At 39.2% G+C, this 20017-nt stretch overlaps 1 protein-coding gene across 1 annotated transcript; it reads left to right on the top strand.

Moving 5' to 3' along the window:
- The first annotated feature begins 284 nt into the window (after window positions 1-284).
- LOC139722441 (utrophin-like) lies at window positions 285-19991 on the top strand. The gene is made up of 3 exons (XM_071633735.1): window positions 285-428; window positions 18789-19035; window positions 19987-19991. Exons 1-3 carry the CDS (start codon window positions 324-326, stop codon window positions 19989-19991), a joined length of 357 nt encoding a protein of 118 aa, XP_071489836.1. The 5' UTR covers window positions 285-323.
- The last annotated feature ends 26 nt before the right edge of the window (window positions 19992-20017 follow it).

Genomic DNA, 20017 nt, shown 5'->3' with positions numbered 1-20017 from the left:
AAAGCTTATGAAATGTTGTTTTGACCAAAGCTTATGAAATGTTGTTTGGCGGGGGTATAACCAGTCGCTGTAGCGACATTTCTAGTTTAAATATGTGTAGCAATAAACAAATGTTAAAAGCTGCACAATATTCTTTGGCTTATTGGCAATTTTTCCCCGAGTGTTGACAGGAAGGAATTACAGTGTCAATATTAAAGTCCCATATGTGTGTACCTCTATGATTTTTATGCATCTTCTTATACAACCTTTCCCTCTTTCTCTAACACCTATCACACAGGCAATTCCAGCGCTGTTTTGAGCAATGGCGGCAGTTCCACTGCGACATGCGAGACCTGGCCTCCTGGCTGTCCGAGGCCGAGCGGGCCATCCAGGACAGCAAGCGGACCGACGGCCGACTCAACATCGAGAAGGCAGCCAGTCAGCAACAGGTACGTTTGTTGCTATGCCTTCACATTCCCCCATGATTCACCACCCCGACTTGTTCTTCCCCAGCATCCCGTTTCGCGGGCCACCAACTAACTTGCAGTAAAGTTATCTCCCTTCTCATGCATGTTTGCCACAAAATTTAACCTCCTGCAGTATAGTGATGATGGAAGCGTGTTGTTTTTCTCGCAGTTTATCTGTTTATGCCGTCATTTGTCACAGCATGATTATTTCTCGTCATGATGACGACTCTAGAAATGACTTCAGTGGGTGGTTTTCTGACACATAATAGTCTATTTACCCAGGGAAGCCTTCTCCATACAAGCACCATTTTCCCAGCGTGCCCGTACCATTATTGCTATTACCTCGGCTTTGCCAGGTATCCATTTATTTCATGCAACTCCAGAGGAACGTAGTGGGAAGAATATCCCTTTCGGGATGGACATGCCAGGCAAGATTCAAAGTCCTGGATGTCTTGTATTAATGCGCTAGAACCTTGCCTACTGTACCACAGTGACCATGTTTCTGAGATATCATTTTACTCCTGTAGGGCTGCTGTATTTACCCAGATGATTTTAATAGCAAACAACAACAACAACAAAATCTATAGACAAGGGAATATCGCTGCTAGACCCGCCCTTTTTGTAATGCCTAAAATCCTCTAGTCAATACTACTACGTACACTTGTACTATTCTAGGCATGATGTAAGTATATTGCATTGTCTTTATAGTCCGTTACCCAACCAAGGTTATGAGTAGATTCAAGTCCATGTTCTACTATTTCTTTTTAGAAAGGATACACTGTATATATTTACCAATTTCTTTGGTCAGCTGTTCAACTAATATATGGCTGCATTTTATATCATGATAGCTAGAGTGTGTCGTAAACAATCTGCTCCATTTTTTTTTTCTTCTGGAAATGATTGCTTCAGGATAGTCGAACCTGCTTCCTAAAGGGTAATATAACATCAGTATCATGTTTTCTACCACCAGGAAGGGCACCATGTAGATAAATACTGTTTGAAACAATATTTTTTTGGTGAGCTCGACTCTTGAATGAGAACCATTAGACCATTTGAACTCTTTAGCCCCTAGAACGGCATGCAACCACCCTATGAAGTGTTTGTATGTGTGTACGTGTATGGTGTGCCACGTGTGAAAAGAGATTTGTTCATTGCCTGGATATTCCTTTTGCTTTGAGTTTGATTAGCTCAAAAAGCCCCATATGTATTGCATTGTACACACTGTCCAAAGCCCCTGACACAGAAAGGGTTAAAAAGACAATAAATTGTGTTTGAATCCATGAATAATAGGGGGTACTTTGCTGCTTTCATCAGTGGGTACAGGTTGACATTGTAAGAAACCTGTGGGAACTAAAGGTTGAATGTCAAGTATTCATTGGTAGTGTTTATCAGGTCATGATTTTTTTTTTTTTTTTAAATAGAGAGAAAGGTACCCACTCCCCTACCCCAGCACAGCAATCAAACTTTGTGGTGTTCCCCCTATGAAAGGCCTGGTAGCATTGAACATACCCATACACCAATATACACTCCTTGTTTGTATGTGTGTGGGCAGTCAGTATCTAGTTTTTCTGAGAAGGCTCTGTCTTGCACTTTTGCAACCTTGCTCAGGTCACCAGTGATAGTTGCAAAATTTTCGGAAGAGGGGCGGGGAGCGCGTGCCTGCGCATGATGTTTGGGTTACATGCCAGATCTACGGCTGTACTGTGAAGTGATGCTGGGGAGGGCATCTGGGCAAATTGGAACCAACATGAGGAAATGGCAGGGAATTGAGAGTTTTTGACATTGAGGGGTGGAAGGGGAGAGGTTGTGGATGTAGCTGGAGAGAGGAGGAATGGGAGAAGGAGCTTAATGGAGTAGATGAGGAGGAAAAAGAGGAGATGGAAGAGGAGAAGGAGGTGATGAAGAAAGGTGGTAGTTGGTTAAGGAGTTGGAGGTGAAGGGGGAATATTAACAGGTGTTGTTGAGGACCGGAGGTGAGGATGTTGTGGAGGAGGGGAGGAAAGAAGAAGAGGAGGAGGAGATAATTGTCTAAGGAGAGGGAGTTAAAGGAAGAAGATTGTAAGGTCATTGTGGAGAAATGCAGAATAGAAAGTAGTGGAGGAGGCGGAAGAAGAACATGGGTTGAAAAAGAGGATGCGATGAAGAAAGGAGGTTCTTGGTTGTCGAGGTGGAAGTAAAGGTCAAAGATTGACCCGTTCCATACTGAATTGTGAAACCCCCATAGACTTGATACACAGGCCACCAGGTTCCCATAGGAAACCGGTTAACAGGTTGGTGTAGAAGGAGTTGAAGAATGGAAGGGAGGATGTTGTGGAGGAGGGAGGATAGGAGGAGGAAGGGGAGGAGGAGGAGGAGGAGGAAAAAGAAGGGGTTGAAAAAGAAGGGGTGGTGAAGAAAGGAGTTACAGTATAGTTGGTTAAGGAGGTGCAAGTAAAGGTCGAAGATTACAAGGTTGATGCGGAAGTGGTTGAAGAATGGAAGGGAGGATGTTTGGGAGGAGGGAGGGAGGAAGGGAGGTATACAAAGAGGAGGAAGAGGAAGAGAAGGTGGAAGAAGAAGTGAAGATGATGATGAAAGGAGGTGGTGTTCTCAAGAGGTGGAGGTAAAGGAAGATGATTAACATACCATTGTTGAGGAATGAAGGAGAGAAAGAGGAGGAAGAATGAAGGGAGAAGAGAAGGGAGGAGAGAGTATTTGTTTGTTGTCTTTCTGCTTGATTAGACCTGCATCTGGTTCCTCTTTCCTGTGCTCAGCAAGTATGTGTTACTTCAGTTTCTGTCAGGGCATTCAGATGCAAAAAAAAATGTATACGAGAACGGTATAGCTATACCAAAACGGTATAGCTATACGATGAATTTATACGTCTGAACGCTGACTAACGAAACGACGTATAACGAAACGAAGTATAGCGAAACGACGGTCAGAGCATCGTTTTGAACTAGTACTCAATAACGAATCAGCATTCCATCGTGTGCATTGTGCGTCTGAACGTATGGCGACCATAGAACGGTATAACTGGGCGGGGCTTAATGGGAGCGAATACGAAAGGTGACCTTGTACCTGTCACTCATGACCGTAACAACATGCGCAATGAGAAACTGCACATCTACACAGCGTTTTTCCGGAATGGTCGAAATTAGTGTCTGAATGGTCTATCGGCTATACGATGATTCTTTATACGTCATTTCTTTATCGAGTTTTGGTATAAACTGGCTTCCGTCTGAATAGGGGGTGAGATGATCAGAATGAGTTTGGAAACTGAACATCAATGCTGAGGCATTTTAACCAGTAATAAAACAAATTATACAGTTAGTTGCTCAACAAGAGGTAGAGTATACTGGTGCAATGAAACATTAACACATGACCTGATTAATGTAACACATATTAAGGAAAGTATGCACTGTTCTACATTCACATTCAGCAAATGTGGTGTAATGAACACTTGATTCAAATTATCATTGAAATTACTCTTGTGATCCAAATGTTTTTAGTGGTATAGCCTTTTTCTTTTTAGCAAACTCCAGCTGTATTTAACAAAAAAGGAATGGTGTATTCTAAATATAATTCTGACCTAATTCATTCCATTAAAACTCTCTAGGTGTGTTTGTGTAACCTGTGCATGCAATTTCAAAAGGGCATCAAGCCTTGCTTAAGGCAGGGATTAGAGAAAGTGAAGAAATATTAACTTTCCCACGGACCAGTATTGCAGAGGAAGTGCACGTCTGTGCTTCTTTTTTATGCACAGACGTGCTTTAACCCTTTGAGGATGATGAAATCCTGCCATAACACACATTACCCATAGACACCTCACGGAGTGTAGTTTTCAATGGGTTAAGTTCATTCGAGTTTGTGAGCAGACGAGGGCGACAAATCAGTTTTGTGCTGTGTCAGTAGAATACAGCTCTCGAGAGCATTGAATAGTGAGAGGAATACCAACTCCATCTACCTCACTAAATTTGTACACTTCGGGCTCAGGCTAGAACTTCCAAGACAACCAGGATGATACACTCTATAGCCTGTCCCACGTTGGATTAACCCATCGTTGATGGTAATCTCGTTGATCCTGTGTAAAGCCTATGGGAGAATTAGAATCTTGAAGGAAATGGGGTAAGGTACATTATCTTTGATTGCATGAAAGCATCTACCACATGGGTTTTGTTTTATGTTGGTATGTGAATGCCGCTTCTTGCAAGCAAAGAAATCAGACTAAGATGGTCCCACAGAGATGTGTTTGTGGAGTGGCCTCCTTAACCCATTGAAGATGGGTTGATTTTGCTATAACATGCATTTCCCATAGACACCTGCTCGAGCATACTCTAGACTAGTCTTCAGCAGGTTAAAGACTCTATGTCCCTTTCCTTATGTTGTACCATGGGTATGTGCAGGTGTATGCAGTGGGTTTAAGTCTTTACCTACTACAACAGAGTGATATGTTACCATCAGTTTGCATTGTACGTGTGACTCTAAAAAGTAAAGTAAAAAAAGAAAAGAAAAAGAAAAGTAAAAAGGAAATTCTCTTCTGCACTTATGAATTATTTCTGATTTAATGTTAAAAATTGGTGTCAGTATCATTAAAACTTTCAAAGATTTTCTGATTGACATTGGTTGTTAATCGATGGCAATCTATAAGGTGAACAAACTGAACAACAATAGCATTGGTTGCACAACTCTTTACAATAAGATTACAGCATATGCACTCAGCACTGTCACAGACTGATTTAATCAACAACACATATTCTACTCTTATGGGATTTAGTTTTATGGCAGTAAAATTACAAATTAGAATTTAAACTTTTAACCCAACGAGGACGAGCTGATTTTGTTATAGTACGCATTTCCCATATACAACGTGTTGACATGCACCTGCCCAAGCATACTCAGGACTGGTTTTCAAGGGGTTAAGAAACTACAATTTTTTATATGCTCCCTGTTGTCAAGACCACAACTCCATTCAACCGTGCTTGACAACTTGAGCATATCGCATCACGTGGCCCTTGTACTCATATCGAGAGACGCTGGATACCGAACCCCACTGTGCAAAGCCTCGTTCCACCACACACCCCCCCTTAACCCGCAGTGCATTCACATCTTCCTCTGATCATGTGACGCGACGGCCGAGGAGCACTAATTGTGAGCGTCACGCTTGTCTTAACGCCGGAGACTCAGGGTCTTTCTGGCGTCTCAATGCGTATGGCGGTTGAACTGGTATCCTCCCTGTTGGCTGGTTTAGTGTGAGTCTTTGGATACAGCAAGTCGATTTCACTGGGGTAGATTTAGTGCACTATACTGAGTGATGAATGATTGTTATTATGTGTGTTAGTGCATGTTTGTGTATGTGTGTTTATTATATGTATATTGTGTGTAGGTGCTTATGCGTAATGTTCATGTGTGCGTGTCTGTGTGTGTGCTTATCTGAATTGTAGGGGATCATTTCCAACAAGCCTCTTGTATGCTTTTTTATGATCCCTCCATTCAAAATGTATCAATTGTAGCAAGACAATTGTATTTTGATTTTTGTATATGTTAGGTTTTGAAATGGAAATAAATGAATGAATGAATGAACAAATGAATGCATGAATACATGAATCTGAATATACCCATTTTCCACTACTTTTGTCAGTCAATCATTTGTGACAGTGCACCTCAAAACAAACAAAAAGTCGCCAGACATGAATTTTAAGTTAAGATCATATTCTGAAAGAGCAGACCTTAAGCTTTAAAATGATGTATAACTCAAATCAAATGGACTCTCCTAACCTATGTAAATATTGGAAAGAAAGCACAAACTCAGGAAAAGTGTGAACCGAGAAAAGAGGCTCTGAAGTACAGTGTCTATTCAAGCGCTTAATCTTTACCAAACCGTGCTGGCTGTGCAATGAATGGGACAAAAAACAGGAAGTAAACCACCAGCATAACAACAATGAAGGGATTATCAGATTAAAGTGAAATTAAGCATGCCTCATTAACACATTCTGTCCATAATTGATGCCAACTTTCAAAGCAGTAGCACTATCTTTTCAAAAGTTATTAGAGTCGAAGGTGAAGAGTGTGGACAAGGTTTTTCAGAAATGAAAAAGGGATTCTAAAGACACACCTAATGACACTATTCTACAAAAAATGTTCGAGATAAACTGCTAAAAAACACACTTTCCTGCCCGTTTTATGATCCCAAATTTTAGCATAATGTAAAAGAAGACCCGCTCTTTCAGAAAATATGAAAAAGTCAAGTTCGGCTAGGTTTACCCATTTCACTTATTTTCAGTCCTCACGCAAAATCAGTGTGTGCGACTTTATGTTCGTTTTGAGGTGCACGGTCACATTTAATTCTTGTTGGATTGCAATTTGTAACAAGCCATACAAGATTTTGGATTGTACAATCTGTGTCTCTCAATAGATTTACATTTTATGTAACGCGCAAACCTGCTTCCATGTAGTGTCAGTTTAAACACAGTGAAGTATTGAGCCCATAGACTTTAGGCAGTAACTAGCTCACTTCTGGTTGTTGCCGGACACAGTGATCAGATTTTTGGAACAACATAATGGCAACAGTAGCAAAAAATAAAGAGAAGAACAACAACAGAAATGAAAGCAGCAAGAACATCATAAAAGCTTTGTACAATAGCTGTCTGCATGGGGAAAAAATGTAAATGTTGCCATTTGCCAGAAAGCTGTAAATGTAGTCATTCTTCCAGTAAGTGCACTTTCTTCTGGCTTGATAGTATACACAAATATGAATTTATGTGAGGTACGTTTCATCCTTCAGGGAGATCAACAGGGAAACAAGCACAAACATATGGAAAAAAAAAAAAAATTTCACTCAGTAATTCCATATATAGGAGTAAAAGTGAAGGGTTATATAGTACAAATTGTAGGTGGTTTAGATATAACATGAATTTGCTGTCAATGTGGAACAAATCATACATTTGGACATTGCTTTTGTATTCACATGACATTTTTTCACATTTCAATGCTGGCTTAAAATGTGTATATGAAAGATGTTTCATATAGGGTTCTGGGTGGGTTAAATGTAGAAGGTTTGGCAACATTGTCCGGGGACATTGTTCGCCTGGAGAAGAAAGATGAGCGTTTTGCAAACACACCGCGTTTGGCGACATCGCAAGCCCGAGAGGCAAAGAGCACTAAGAGAAAGCGTATTTACCCGGCACGGGGAAAAAAACACAATACCAAATAGTACCGTACCTCACAACACTTTAATAAACAGATTTGAGTAGCGAAGCCTGGGCATACAGTTGGGTATGCCAGTGCCGCTTGTTTCATGCTTTGAACTTGGTTTGGTTTAAGTTGCATTTATTGTGACCATACTGTACTATGCTGTCGTAGTTCATGTCTCTTGCTCATATTGCATGTGCATGCTGCGTGATAATGGTAGATATAACTTTGCATGTAGACTTGCTTATTACTTTTTTTTTTCAGCTGGTTGGATATTTCCCTTCAAGGTGGTGATGACAAGCTATTCAGTTAAGCAAAATCACCTCTGAAAACATCTCCATACCTCAAATCTAGCCTGCATTTTGTAGCTGTTGGAAGTCAAGGCAAAGCCTCAGGCAAGCTAGTCTGTTGTCAAGAAAGCCATTGTTACAGAAGATGTGTGCAAAAGATAGAAAAATGAAGATGTTTTAACTGTAAACTAGTATTATATACATTATAATACATTAAAATCAGTTGTATCAACAGAGTATGATATGATAGAGATGCCTCATATTTTGGCCCTGCTGCTGTATGCAGCCACTTCGTAATTCCATGCCATACCAGCTATTGCAGTAGAAGGTTGTCTTGGGATTTGCATGCTAATGCCAACGCTGATTGGATCATGGGATCGGTAGGAGATTTTATGGTGTGCTGAACATCAAGCTTGGCTGATGAGCAGTTTTGAAGGTTACGTAGTCCTCACCCTGAAGATTATACACTAGGTGCTGGGAAGGGATGGGGTGGGTAGGGAGATTGGGACCCAGTGATATTCTTCCAGTTAGGCACAAGAAATGTATAAGGGCAAGCAAAAATATCCTCTGACTGCAAACAACGTTTTCAAAAGAGGTATTAAAAGAGGTATGAGTTTAATGAAATATACCCTCAAACCTGCTGTACATCGACCAAAGCCTAGAGATGTTGGGCAATCAAATAGCACTATGGATAACAAACAGGTGATACAGCTAGGCCGAGATGAGGATGATTTGACTTTTTGAGAACACCATACAGCTCCATAGAACCCAAGCTGTAGTCAGAACAGAATGATAATGAGTCTGTGGCATGTCATAAATATTGAACTGTACAGCATTGTGAAGTGTATGTGGAGTACAAAGTGCTTTGTTTTGACACATGATATGTCCAGATCTGTAGTGCAGCAAATTCTGGAGATGAATTTCTGTCAGGAAGGACAGACAGTATAGATTTTATATATTTCAGTTTCATCACTACCATTGTGTCCTGTATTTAACCCATTGAGGATGAGACCTGAATGATGAGTATACTCAGGCAGGTGCCTATGGGAAATGCATGTTCTAGCAAAATCAGTCTGTCCTCAACGGGTTTTAAGAAGAACAAGGCGATTTTGACCACTATTGCTTGACTTTGAATAAGCCGGAGGTGTGCACAAATGAGATTTTATAAAGTTTATGTTGCCATTGCCAATGAACTCAGTTAAAATTAGATAAAAACACATATGTAATACAATAGGGCTATATAAATGTTGAATTATGTTGACCTGTATTACAAACATCTCTTGCTATCTTTACAATAATTATAATGCTATAATAATAGTAGTATTGATAGTTGCAGAAGTAATGATTATGACAAGGGTCATTGTTATGCAATGATAATTGATTGTAATCATGATTACCGCAACAATTATTTTTGCTTCCATTATCGTCATCATTATTCAATATGGCACTTCATTAATACTGCATCGATATTCACGATGGTTTGAGATGTAGTAACTTTAGTTGGTACAGTTTTCATTTGCATCAATAATGAGGCTGCTCATTGGCATTCTCACATTTTGGGATTCACAGTTTTTTGAAGAATGGAAAGTGGTGATTAAGCATGGAAAATGGTCATTAAAAACAGAAGAGGAATTCATGCATTTCTTCTTGCAATATCTCTAAATCTGTGTATACTGTATACGCCAATATTTTCGGGTACAGATATTTTCGCGAATCACGGTATCACTGGCATTTTCGCATGTTGTTAAATTCGCGATTGATAGTAGTAGTAGGGTCTACTGCCAAGCCCGAGAAACACGTTCAAACACTTGCCAACGTACTCGTAACGTTTTTCCATTTGCATTGTGACTTCCCAAACATGAAAATAGAAATGACACAGTAGAAGATTTATAAAATGAAACAATTACGGCATTCACCAGTACTCAGTACCTACCAAATGTTGCAACAAATAGATGACAAAGTTTCAGAGCTGCGCTAGCGCTAGCGAAAGTTTTACATGCATCCTATATACTCTAGTAAACCGCCCCGTCGCTGTACACAAGTGTCGCGCTAGCTACACCTAGCTGCGCATGGTGTCTGCACGTCCCTGCGCACACGGCGTCTGGTCGGGCTACATGCATCCCTAGGCCTCACCCGTGTACCCAACCACGTTGAGCCAGTTTTCGTTCGCGTAGGGTAACGTAACACGGAGATTGCACATTTTAATGCACGTTTAGCATCGTACTGCACTTCCACAATCGGTCGCACTGTAGCGTACGTACTAGTAATATGGTACTTAGTATGTGTACGTACTGGCCGATGTAACAGCCGCGTTCTGGTCCGGCCAGCGTTGGATGCATTTTGTCATCAATTTGCACATAAGGTATGACAGGGTAATATTTTCGCGTGTCTTTAATTTCGCGATCAGCCCAAAGCTCGCGAAATTCGCGAAAATAAAACCCTCGCGAAAATAACTGCGTATACAGTATATTTTTATTCACTGTCTCATTGGTTGCATTTGCTTGGAGTATTTAAAGGCATAATTTACATTTTGCAGATGAAACAAAAACCCAGCATTAGTGCTTTAAAATAGTTCTTAACTGTGAGTTAGGGATAGAAACAACCACTGTAAAAATTTTAATCAGTATTAAATCGATGTTAAGTATTGTTGAATAAACAAAATGTGAACAATAGTTATAATAAAAATGTTTCCAGACTAAACCGTCTACAGTTATGGTTTATTGAGAAAAATACAGATATCTCCTTATATTTTAGGCTTTATCGCAAAAATTTTATAAGATAGGATGTTTTGTGGTACAACAGACCTACACATATGCATTAAATGTCATAAAATCTTGAAAAATTGTGAAATCACTGTTCCCAAAGGTAAACAGGACCATTAAAAGGAGGGAAACTGTAAACATGTGAGATGGTGCAGGGATAAGATAAATCATTAGCTCTCAAAGCAAGTGGATGGCTTAAAGGACAAGTTCACCTTCATTAACATAAGGATTGAGAGAATGTAGCAATATTAGTAGAACACATTATTGAAAGTTTGAGGAAAATCAGACAATCCGTTCAAAAGTTATGAATTTTTGAAGTTTTTGTGCAGTCACCGCTGGATGAGAAGACTACTGCAGTGTATGATGTCACATGCGTACAACAATATAAGGAGCATATAAAGAGAATTTCACAAAATTTCATCTTTTGAAAAAAGTACAAATTCCCTTGACTCATTACTGACATATGTTATGGGTAATATTATTCCCATTGCCTTTAGAAAGAGGCAAGTCAAGTGCTCTTTTATTATGTGAAAAAAAGTGAAAATATTTCAAATTTTCTTTACATTTTCTTTATACTGTTGTACTCATATGACATCACGAGCCTTAGTAGTCTCCTCATCCAGCGGTTCCAATGCAAACATTTTAAAAATTCATAACTTTTGCATTGATTGTCCAATTTTCCTCAAACTTTCACTGATGTGTTCTACTGATATTGCTGCATTGTCTCAATCCTTATGTTAATGAAGGTGAACTTCTCCTTTAAAGTGAAGTGACTCTTTGAAAGGGTGTGGGAGAAAAGATCAATCATGTAATGACTTTTTGGTTTGGGTTTTTAAAGGGGATGGCTAGTAACTGATCAGTGGGAATCAGTGGGAATGCTGGAGGATGATTGTTCCAATCCTTATGGGATTCATTTAAGAGTACATTACACATCTATTCTTGTGTGAAAATTATTTGCTTCAGAATGGTCACATATTCAAGTAATGTGCAGTTTAATGCTTCCAGGTAAGCGTCCCTGGTCAGTGACGGGGCATTAATCTGCACATTACTCGAATATGAGACCGTTCTGAAGCAAATAATTTTCACACAACAGTAGATATATAATGTACTCTTAAATTAATCCCACAAGGACTGGAACAATCATCCCTCAGCATTCCTGCTGATTCCCACTGATCGGTTACTAGCCATCCCCTTTAAAGAGCATCGCTAGCACTTGTTGACGTTTGTCTTCAGGCTACATTAGAATAATTTCCGAGCCACGTGAGCAGTGGCCTCTGAATTTTCAGCACCGTAATGGATCTCAAACAGACTTTAAAGTTTCTTTAGCAATGTTGCCGCTGGCACCTGTTGGATGAAGAAAAAGGGAAAGAAAACATTTTGATGGATTGCAGTGAGATAAATCACACATGAGTCCAAAAACTGTGTGACTGTGGTTGGCTGACAGCCCAGCTTTGTATCAAGGTATTTCTGTCACTCATCCAATAAATGGTAACCTGACTATATTGAGGTTTGCGTTCTTTTTTCTCCAAACAGCAGTCCTTTCAAGGAATACATACAAATTGTGTTACCGCTAACCTCTCTTTCATATTTACATCACCGTGCAAACTTTCAAACGACACAGAAATGGTAATTTTCACAAGTTTACATGCGAACTTTTAGTACACTTTTGATACCCTTTTGGAGCACATCGGGAAGTAGTCCACTTTTGGCTCGGTAAAGTACGGTACGGAATACTTAGGGAGCATTGGAGCGCTCCTTTGGCGTGGGTATGGTATGGTATGGTACAGTTTGCTTTAGGATAGTGCTCGAACACACCCTTGTACTCTCTTTATTGCTACAAGGCATTTACCAGCAACTGATCAGAAAAAAAAAGACATTTTAATTTCGTTGAATGCCTCATAGTTTGTAGTATTTCTCTGTCATTTCTGCTGGTTTATCTGGCTTTACCAACGGAAGAGTTGGGCTAAGCTGATATAAGTGTACCCAGTGCTTTGGTCCTAAGGGTTTTCTAGTTCATGTGTATGATGTACAAGGCCTCATTACATTTGCTCCTGCGACAATTGCTCCCATGAAATAGCTACACACTATTAAAAGCCAAATGTAAATTTTACCCACAAACATAACCCTAACCCTAACTCTAACCCTAATCCTATCTTCACATCAAACTAAACATACTGTAAATGCTATCATAACCCTAACCATACATCCATGGAGAAATAAGACTGCCGCAACTGTAGCAGGAACAAATGAGGTATCAACAGTGTAAAAACATGCCCCCTACCCCCCCCCCCAAAAAAAAAAAATACTGACAACAACATTGTGTACTTTAAAGTGTGTATAGATACTGTAAAACATGATATATTCGCGTCATGAAATTTTCGCGAATTGGAGCTGACGGCCTTTTTTGCGGCCTGAAATTTTCGCGAACTGCCACTGGCATTCAATGCATATAGTGTAGAAAGGAACTTTCGCGTGCATTTTAATTTCGCGAATCTTTGCTCTCGCGAAATTCGCGAAATTAAAAAAGCACACGAACATTCCTCGTTTTACAGTATATTGCTCAGTTAGACCAGCTCATATCCATTTCCATGTCCTAGCATCTTCACATGCATGGACTAATACAACCTCATGCAAGCGTTCAAACTCAAAGGCTAACTCATACTTCAGGTTGATATCGACTCGGCTCCTAATTCCCGTGGAGTAATATCTCACCACCTCATGCTGAAAAAAAGTATTGGATGTATCATTATATGATTACTTATTGGCCGTGAATGCTGGGCAGTTATACGGAACACTGAGCTTTAAGCTCCTGAGGAGAGGGTATAAATAAGGAAAAAAAAAAGGTTGGTGAAATTGAACAGCTTGTGAAAGTCACTCCACCCCCCCCCCCCCCCCATCTCTCCCTCTCTCTCATCGTTTTTATTCCTGTCTCTCTCTTTTTTTCTTTCATTCTATCTCTCTACTATTACTCTCCCCATCTCTTCCGCTCCATCCCATCTCTCCTTCCCACGCTCTTCCTCTTTCACTCTCTATCTATCACTGCACTGTGCACTCCTTCCACGAACTGAAAGAACACAGCTGCTTTCACTTTTCATAGTTGTGTTTTCTCTTGCATTCAAGTATTAATTTCAGATGGTTGGTTTCGTAGTGGCTAGCTCTACCGGCTGCCTGTACACATGTTTTGTGGTGGCAGAGGGCTGTGTTGGACCTTGTATGCTCTCTATGAGAGCAGATGTTTACCACCAGGGAAAATGACCAACAGCGTGTTGTGGTTGCTTTCGTGGAATATAATGACCGTCTCTTAAAAAACAGAAAACATGCATCTGTATACAGGAATGCATACATGTAAGTGATGAATACGGGTGTGACACGTACATCACCACCAAGCTGTGTTGGAATTCTCCAAACTTCTGTGGATTTCGATCTTTAATTTTGGATGTTTATAAGCACAGTTGTGGATGGAACACACGTATAGTGGATTGTTGTACAGAGAATTGGACATACTTTCTTGTGCAAAATACTTTCTTGTGAATCTTGTTGGCAGTGATCTTGGATTATCATAACTCCCTGATAAGCACAAAAGTCTGTGAAGTGTATACAAGGAATAGTACACTACTCGCGCACACATGGAAATAGAAAACAACACAGCGACCAATCTCGTTCAACTATTCCTTGAGGATTATATTCTGGAGTATGTTTGCAGGTCGTCGGCTGTTGCCTGCAAATTTGGATCTAGTACTGCATGTGAATAAGAGGAGCCATAGTGAAATATATTTGATATAGGTTTGAGCAATGAAGTCACCTATTAGGTACATTCTTCCCTGTGTGTTTGTCTAACACCCGGTATTTGCTGCTGAATTTGGATGTAAATTTACTGTCAACTCTGTGTTGAGGTGTATTATAATCATCAGTGGTCTACTTCTAGTAGTAGTAGTCGTAGTAGTAGTAGTAGTAGTAGTAGTAGTAGTAGTAGTAGTAGTAGTAGTAGTAGTAGTAGTGGTAGTAGTATAGTAATAGTGGCAGTAGTGATTGCAGTGTTGACAATAATGATGATGCACCTACAGAGGATTATAGTGATACTGATGATGTCAGTATTCATATCTATATGTATATTTACAATGCATCCACTCCACATTCAGTACAAACAAAATTTGTGATGATATCTTGAAACTGCTATGGCTGGAACGATGCTATAGTGGTAGAATGAACTTGACTTTAGATGTCAATGAAAATTTATTTCATATTTACACATAGATGTAGATCAACCACAGTCAATGGCGATCTGATTGCAATAATGTAAACTTAATGATATTTTCAGATTGTTTGTGTGAGAGAGTTAAAGGGATAGTACAGTATTGGTGGAGATGAGAATTGGGCTTTTCACTTTTTGCGAGATACCAAGAAAGCACTTATTATGTAGTACAGAGCATACCTGTTTAAGAGGAATTCAAAGTTTATTTGATGAAAATCGGGTTTTGAATAACTGAAACATCCAAAAACAAAGTAAAACAAAGCAATCGTAATAAAGTGTGGGTCCCACACTTTATTAGAATCGCTCTTTTTGGGATATCTCAGCCATTTCAAAACCAATTTTCATCAAATAAACATTGAATTCCTCTTAGAATTACATGCTCTTTCATATTTTACAAGAGGTTTCTCATTATCTCAGCAAAAAATGTTAGAAACCCGACATTAGGTCTCAACCAGAACTGTACGATCCCTTTAAAGTATTGTCTGCTTACTCTTCTTGTTTGATACATCAAGACGTTGTCTGATTGGTTGGAAGTCTTTGAAGTAGTTGCTTTTTTCTCTTTGAGGTTAGTTTGTGTAGTAACCCCATTGTTTATGGGAACTGTGTTGGCCATACGTTGATGCTGTGTGAAATTACATTATATTGGTATCAAGGGGTTAAGATGATCGTGTATACATGCTAAAGAGAGAAAACATTTGTGCTTTAGTTTCATGTAGTAGTGACATGATATATGAGTGATAAGGAATGATGCCGTAATACCTAGAATGAGTTGTTTGGAAGTGATGTGTATGTGAGCATCATATAGAAACTTGAGAAATTTATGGCCTTGTTATCTTTGTAAGGAAAACCTTTTAGAGTGAAACTAAAACTTGCTGAGATATATGCCCTGCATGAAATCTGTTGTACATTGTACACTGTATGTGAAGTAAATGTATTCTCTGTATACCAGGATATGTACAATCCAAGGTAGGCATTCACAGTGGTAGTTTAAGTCATTGGGTCATATTACCTTTGACTGAGTAAATGTATGTGGCACATCACATACTTATTCACATCCACAGACTGAATATCGTCTGACGCTTTTAGATATTGCACTGTAACATATTGCTGTTTATCGATAGGTTTGCGTGTGGTTGTGCGTTTGAGCAAAGTATGCGAAGTTGGCAGCCTGTCGACTGAGTTGGCCGTACATATTTGGCAAAGAAAGGGTTAAGGGAGATTATATCCGTAGTCTTGGCAAGCATGTCCGATGAAAGATATCATCAGTGAAGGATGTTGTAGTCCATTTCCCCCTTCCATTTTCTCTATTGTCTGTAATATAGGGCTGAGTTTTGATATATGTGCCAAAATGCTCAAGAAATGACGTGTGTAGACAAGTAATATTTTTGCTATCCCTGCGATGCATGTAGCACTGACATCATACTCATTAGTGAGGGTAGACTTGGTGAGGCATGTGGTTCGTCCGTGATCATTGACCAGTGGACCGTTGCCGTTTTGAAGCAATCATTACCCAATCATCAATCAGGCAGAAGATGCCCCGTTTGCATAAAATGAGATTCTGTATTTCACAAGCTGACCTAATTTCCCATTTAGATACCAAATACATATATGTAGAGTCACAGCTGTTGTATCCTCTGAATGATGTTAGTGTAATCACTTAAAGGTATAATTTACCATTTGCAGATGAAACAAAAAGTCAGCTTTAGTGCTTCGAAATAGTTCTAAAATGTGAGTTTGGGATAGAAACACCAAATGTAAAAATTTGAATCAGTATAATCAGTGTTAAGTATTGTTAAATGTGCAGAATGTGAACAATAATTTTAATAAATATTTTCTAGATTAAACCATCTACAGTTATGGTTTAGTGAGAAAAATAGTTATATCTCCTAATTTATATTCAAGGCTTTATTGCAGAATGTTTCCATGTTAGGATGTATTGTAATATAACTGACCTACACATATGCATCAAATGTGATATTGCGAACATTTTTTAAATCACTGCTCCCAATGGTAAACAGTACCTTTAATGTGTTGAAGACGAGTCCTGAGTTTTCTTGGGCAGGTGTCTTTGGGAAAAATGTTTTATAGCAAAATCACCTCTTCTACTGTTAGTTTGAAGACAGGTGTAAGTGACAAGCCAATTCAGGGTGGTCCATGAGGGGTTTTAGCATGTCGCTGCAACATGCTAAAATTCTTGTGCAACATCCTAAAAAGCCAGCAACATGCTATGCAACATCCTCAAGAATTTGTAACAAGCTCAAAGTAAAAGTATTCAAAAATGTGCAAAACATGTGCATAACATAAGAAACATCAAACTACCAGGTACTTTTGATATTTGTGTGCAAAACATGAGAGAGAACAGTGAATGTAAGCAGCACAAAGAGAGATAAGCAGCAAAATATTGTGTACTACGTACTCATCGTGTGCGCTCCGCGCATATTCAATTTCTGCAATATTCTCAGATTCTGAGCTTGCAACATGCTAAAATTTCAAGTTGTGGACCACCCTGCAATTGACACTACAGGTGTCTGAGGCTCAGATAGGAATGAAGAATGAAGTAGAGCTGTTTCAGTCATTGGCACTAAGTACTACAGTTTTGTTTGCATGAAGTAGACATTGAGCAATGCAGAGCCGACAGATTATGAATTATTTTTAACCCTTTCTGCACCAGGGACTTTGGACAGTGTGTACTATGCTATTGTGTCCGTCAGCACTCAAACCACTCAAAGGGTTGAATTTCCATAATGTGTGTGTACAAAAATGGCCATCCATACTCATCATACCTACCAAATGTTGAGTGTTTGGATACTTTCAACGAAGAGAATAGAAACTGAGTATCTTGTAGCCTTGGTTCTGAAGTATGTACTGTTGTTTTAGGGATAACATATCATATTCAAGTGGATATTATTATGATATTTTCACTGTAGTGAGGAAGTTGATCCTAGCAAAGCTCAGAGACTCTGTAAGGATGTTTCCAGGAAAATAAGATTGTGAATCAGAAATTTTATGTATTTTCATCTGCTTATGCAGTGGAAACAGTAAATTCCAGATGACCAAACTCTCACTGTAAAGAAATGTTAAAGACGCATAGTGAAGAATTGATTTCACTAATGTATTTTGGGCATTTCTGCTTTCTTTGCAATGCATGTGTATTCGCATGCTGGGTAGGAAACTGTAAGTTTGTTAACCCGTTGAAGACTAGTCCCAAGTATACTCAGGCAGCTGTCTGTGGGAAATGCATGTTATACGTAGCAAAATCAGCTCCTCCTAAACGGGTTAAGAATAACAAAGTACGAATATTTTCTCATTTGGTAATTTTATTTTTGCATTATTTCAGAGTACACTCTAATATGTGACTACCTTCAAGAGAAGTTTGTTCATGATTTTTTTTTTTAAGTAATCTTTCTCTTTCTATACTCTTGCTGTTAACCCATTGAGGATGAGTCCTGAGTATATACTCGGGCAGGTGTCTATGGGAAATGCGTGTTTTGTGTGTTTTGTAAAAAGCATGTGAGTAAAACAAATATCCATGATATGGACAATAAAAAATGAAATGAAATGAAAATGAAAATTGTAGCGAAATCAGTACGTCCTCAACGGGTTAAAATCCTTTTAAAAGAAGATGTAATAACTTTACAGGTACAAATGACATGTCTTTATTGACGACTCAGTAATGTGTCTCGCTTCTTCCGTCCCATGTGTGGTGCTTGAAGATGATGTTACCATAGATACAGACCATGAAAGGGTCTCGTAAATTCTCCAAGAATGATACAGTAGCCAAGTGCCACACCCTGTCACATGTTTCTCAAAGTCTGAATCCGGCTCATTTTTTTTTTCCTCCTCCCTACCACTCTCGTTCCCATCTCAGGTGCTTGAGGATGGCATTGCCACACACCAGGCTATGGTAGCCTCCCTCAACTCCAACGGAGAGGACATCATCGCCCAGTCTTCCTCGGTGGATGGTGGCATGCTGCAGGAAAAGCTGGAGGGCCTCAACGCTCGCTGGAAAAGTGTCTGTGCAGAAGTCGCGTCCTGGAAAGACAGGTACAGTAATACTGACTTAAAGGGATGGTACAGTATTGGTAGAGATGAGAATTGGGCTTTTAACTTTTTTTGTGAGATACCAAGAAAACACTTATGAAATAGTACAGAGCATACCATTTTAAGAGGAATTCAAAGTTTATTTGATGAAAATCGGGTTTGGAATGGCTGAAACATCCAAAAACAAGGTAAAACAAAGCGATCGTAGTAAAAGGTGGGTCCCACATTTTATGAGGATCTCTCTGTTTTGGATATCTCGGCCATTTCAAAACCAATTTTCATCAAATACACGTTGAATTCCTCATGGAATTTCATGTTCTTCATATTTCATAAGAGGTTTCTCATTATCTCACCCAAAAATGTTAGAAACCTGAAGTTAGGTCTCAACCAAAACTATACGATCCCTTTAAGGCCCGTTTACACCAAGCACAGTAATGGCAATGGTCCGATTTCTTGCTATATAGTGCGCCAAAAGAACCATGTCTGGTTCTGTTACAATATCACTTCCGTGCTAATAATTTTGTGACAAAATTAATCTTCTACTGGTGATTTTGATGCTGTTGATGTTAACATAGGAATAACATTTGGGTGATTTTGTGCCAAATTACTATTTTTCTTAGCAGACCCAGACATGATTGCTTTTGGCGCATCATAGAAAAAAAAGTCATGACGGTTGCCATTACTTTGGTCAGTGTAAACGCGCCCTTACAGGGAATTTCCATCCTGATATTACATGTGCATTGCTTTGTATTAAAACAGAGAAATCAGAGAAGTAGGTCAGTGAAAATGTGGGGATAAATAATATGTGCAAAAAATTCATGTACTTGTAACAGTTTAGAAAGGAAGGTACATTGGTAACTCTATGTGATGTGCAGTTGTCAGTGTTAAACACGTATCCATTCAGTTTGTATACACAAAAATTCACCAAGTTTTATTTTTCTTTCTCGGGAAAATGTTTCTTCGGACCTGCTCTGCTCTGTTTCCTCCATTGTGACTTATCCTTCATCCATCTTAACCCTTTGAAGACTAGTCCCGAGTATACTCGGGCAGGTGTCT

Source organism: Diadema antillarum, unplaced genomic scaffold (assembly GCF_040938485.1).
Source record: "Diadema antillarum isolate AM-2024a unplaced genomic scaffold, OU_Dant_1.0 scf00000165, whole genome shotgun sequence".
NCBI lineage: Eukaryota > Metazoa > Echinodermata > Echinoidea > Diadematoida > Diadematidae > Diadema > Diadema antillarum.
Note: the sequence above shows the minus strand (reverse complement) of the source record. Positions and strands in the feature narration are given on the sequence as shown.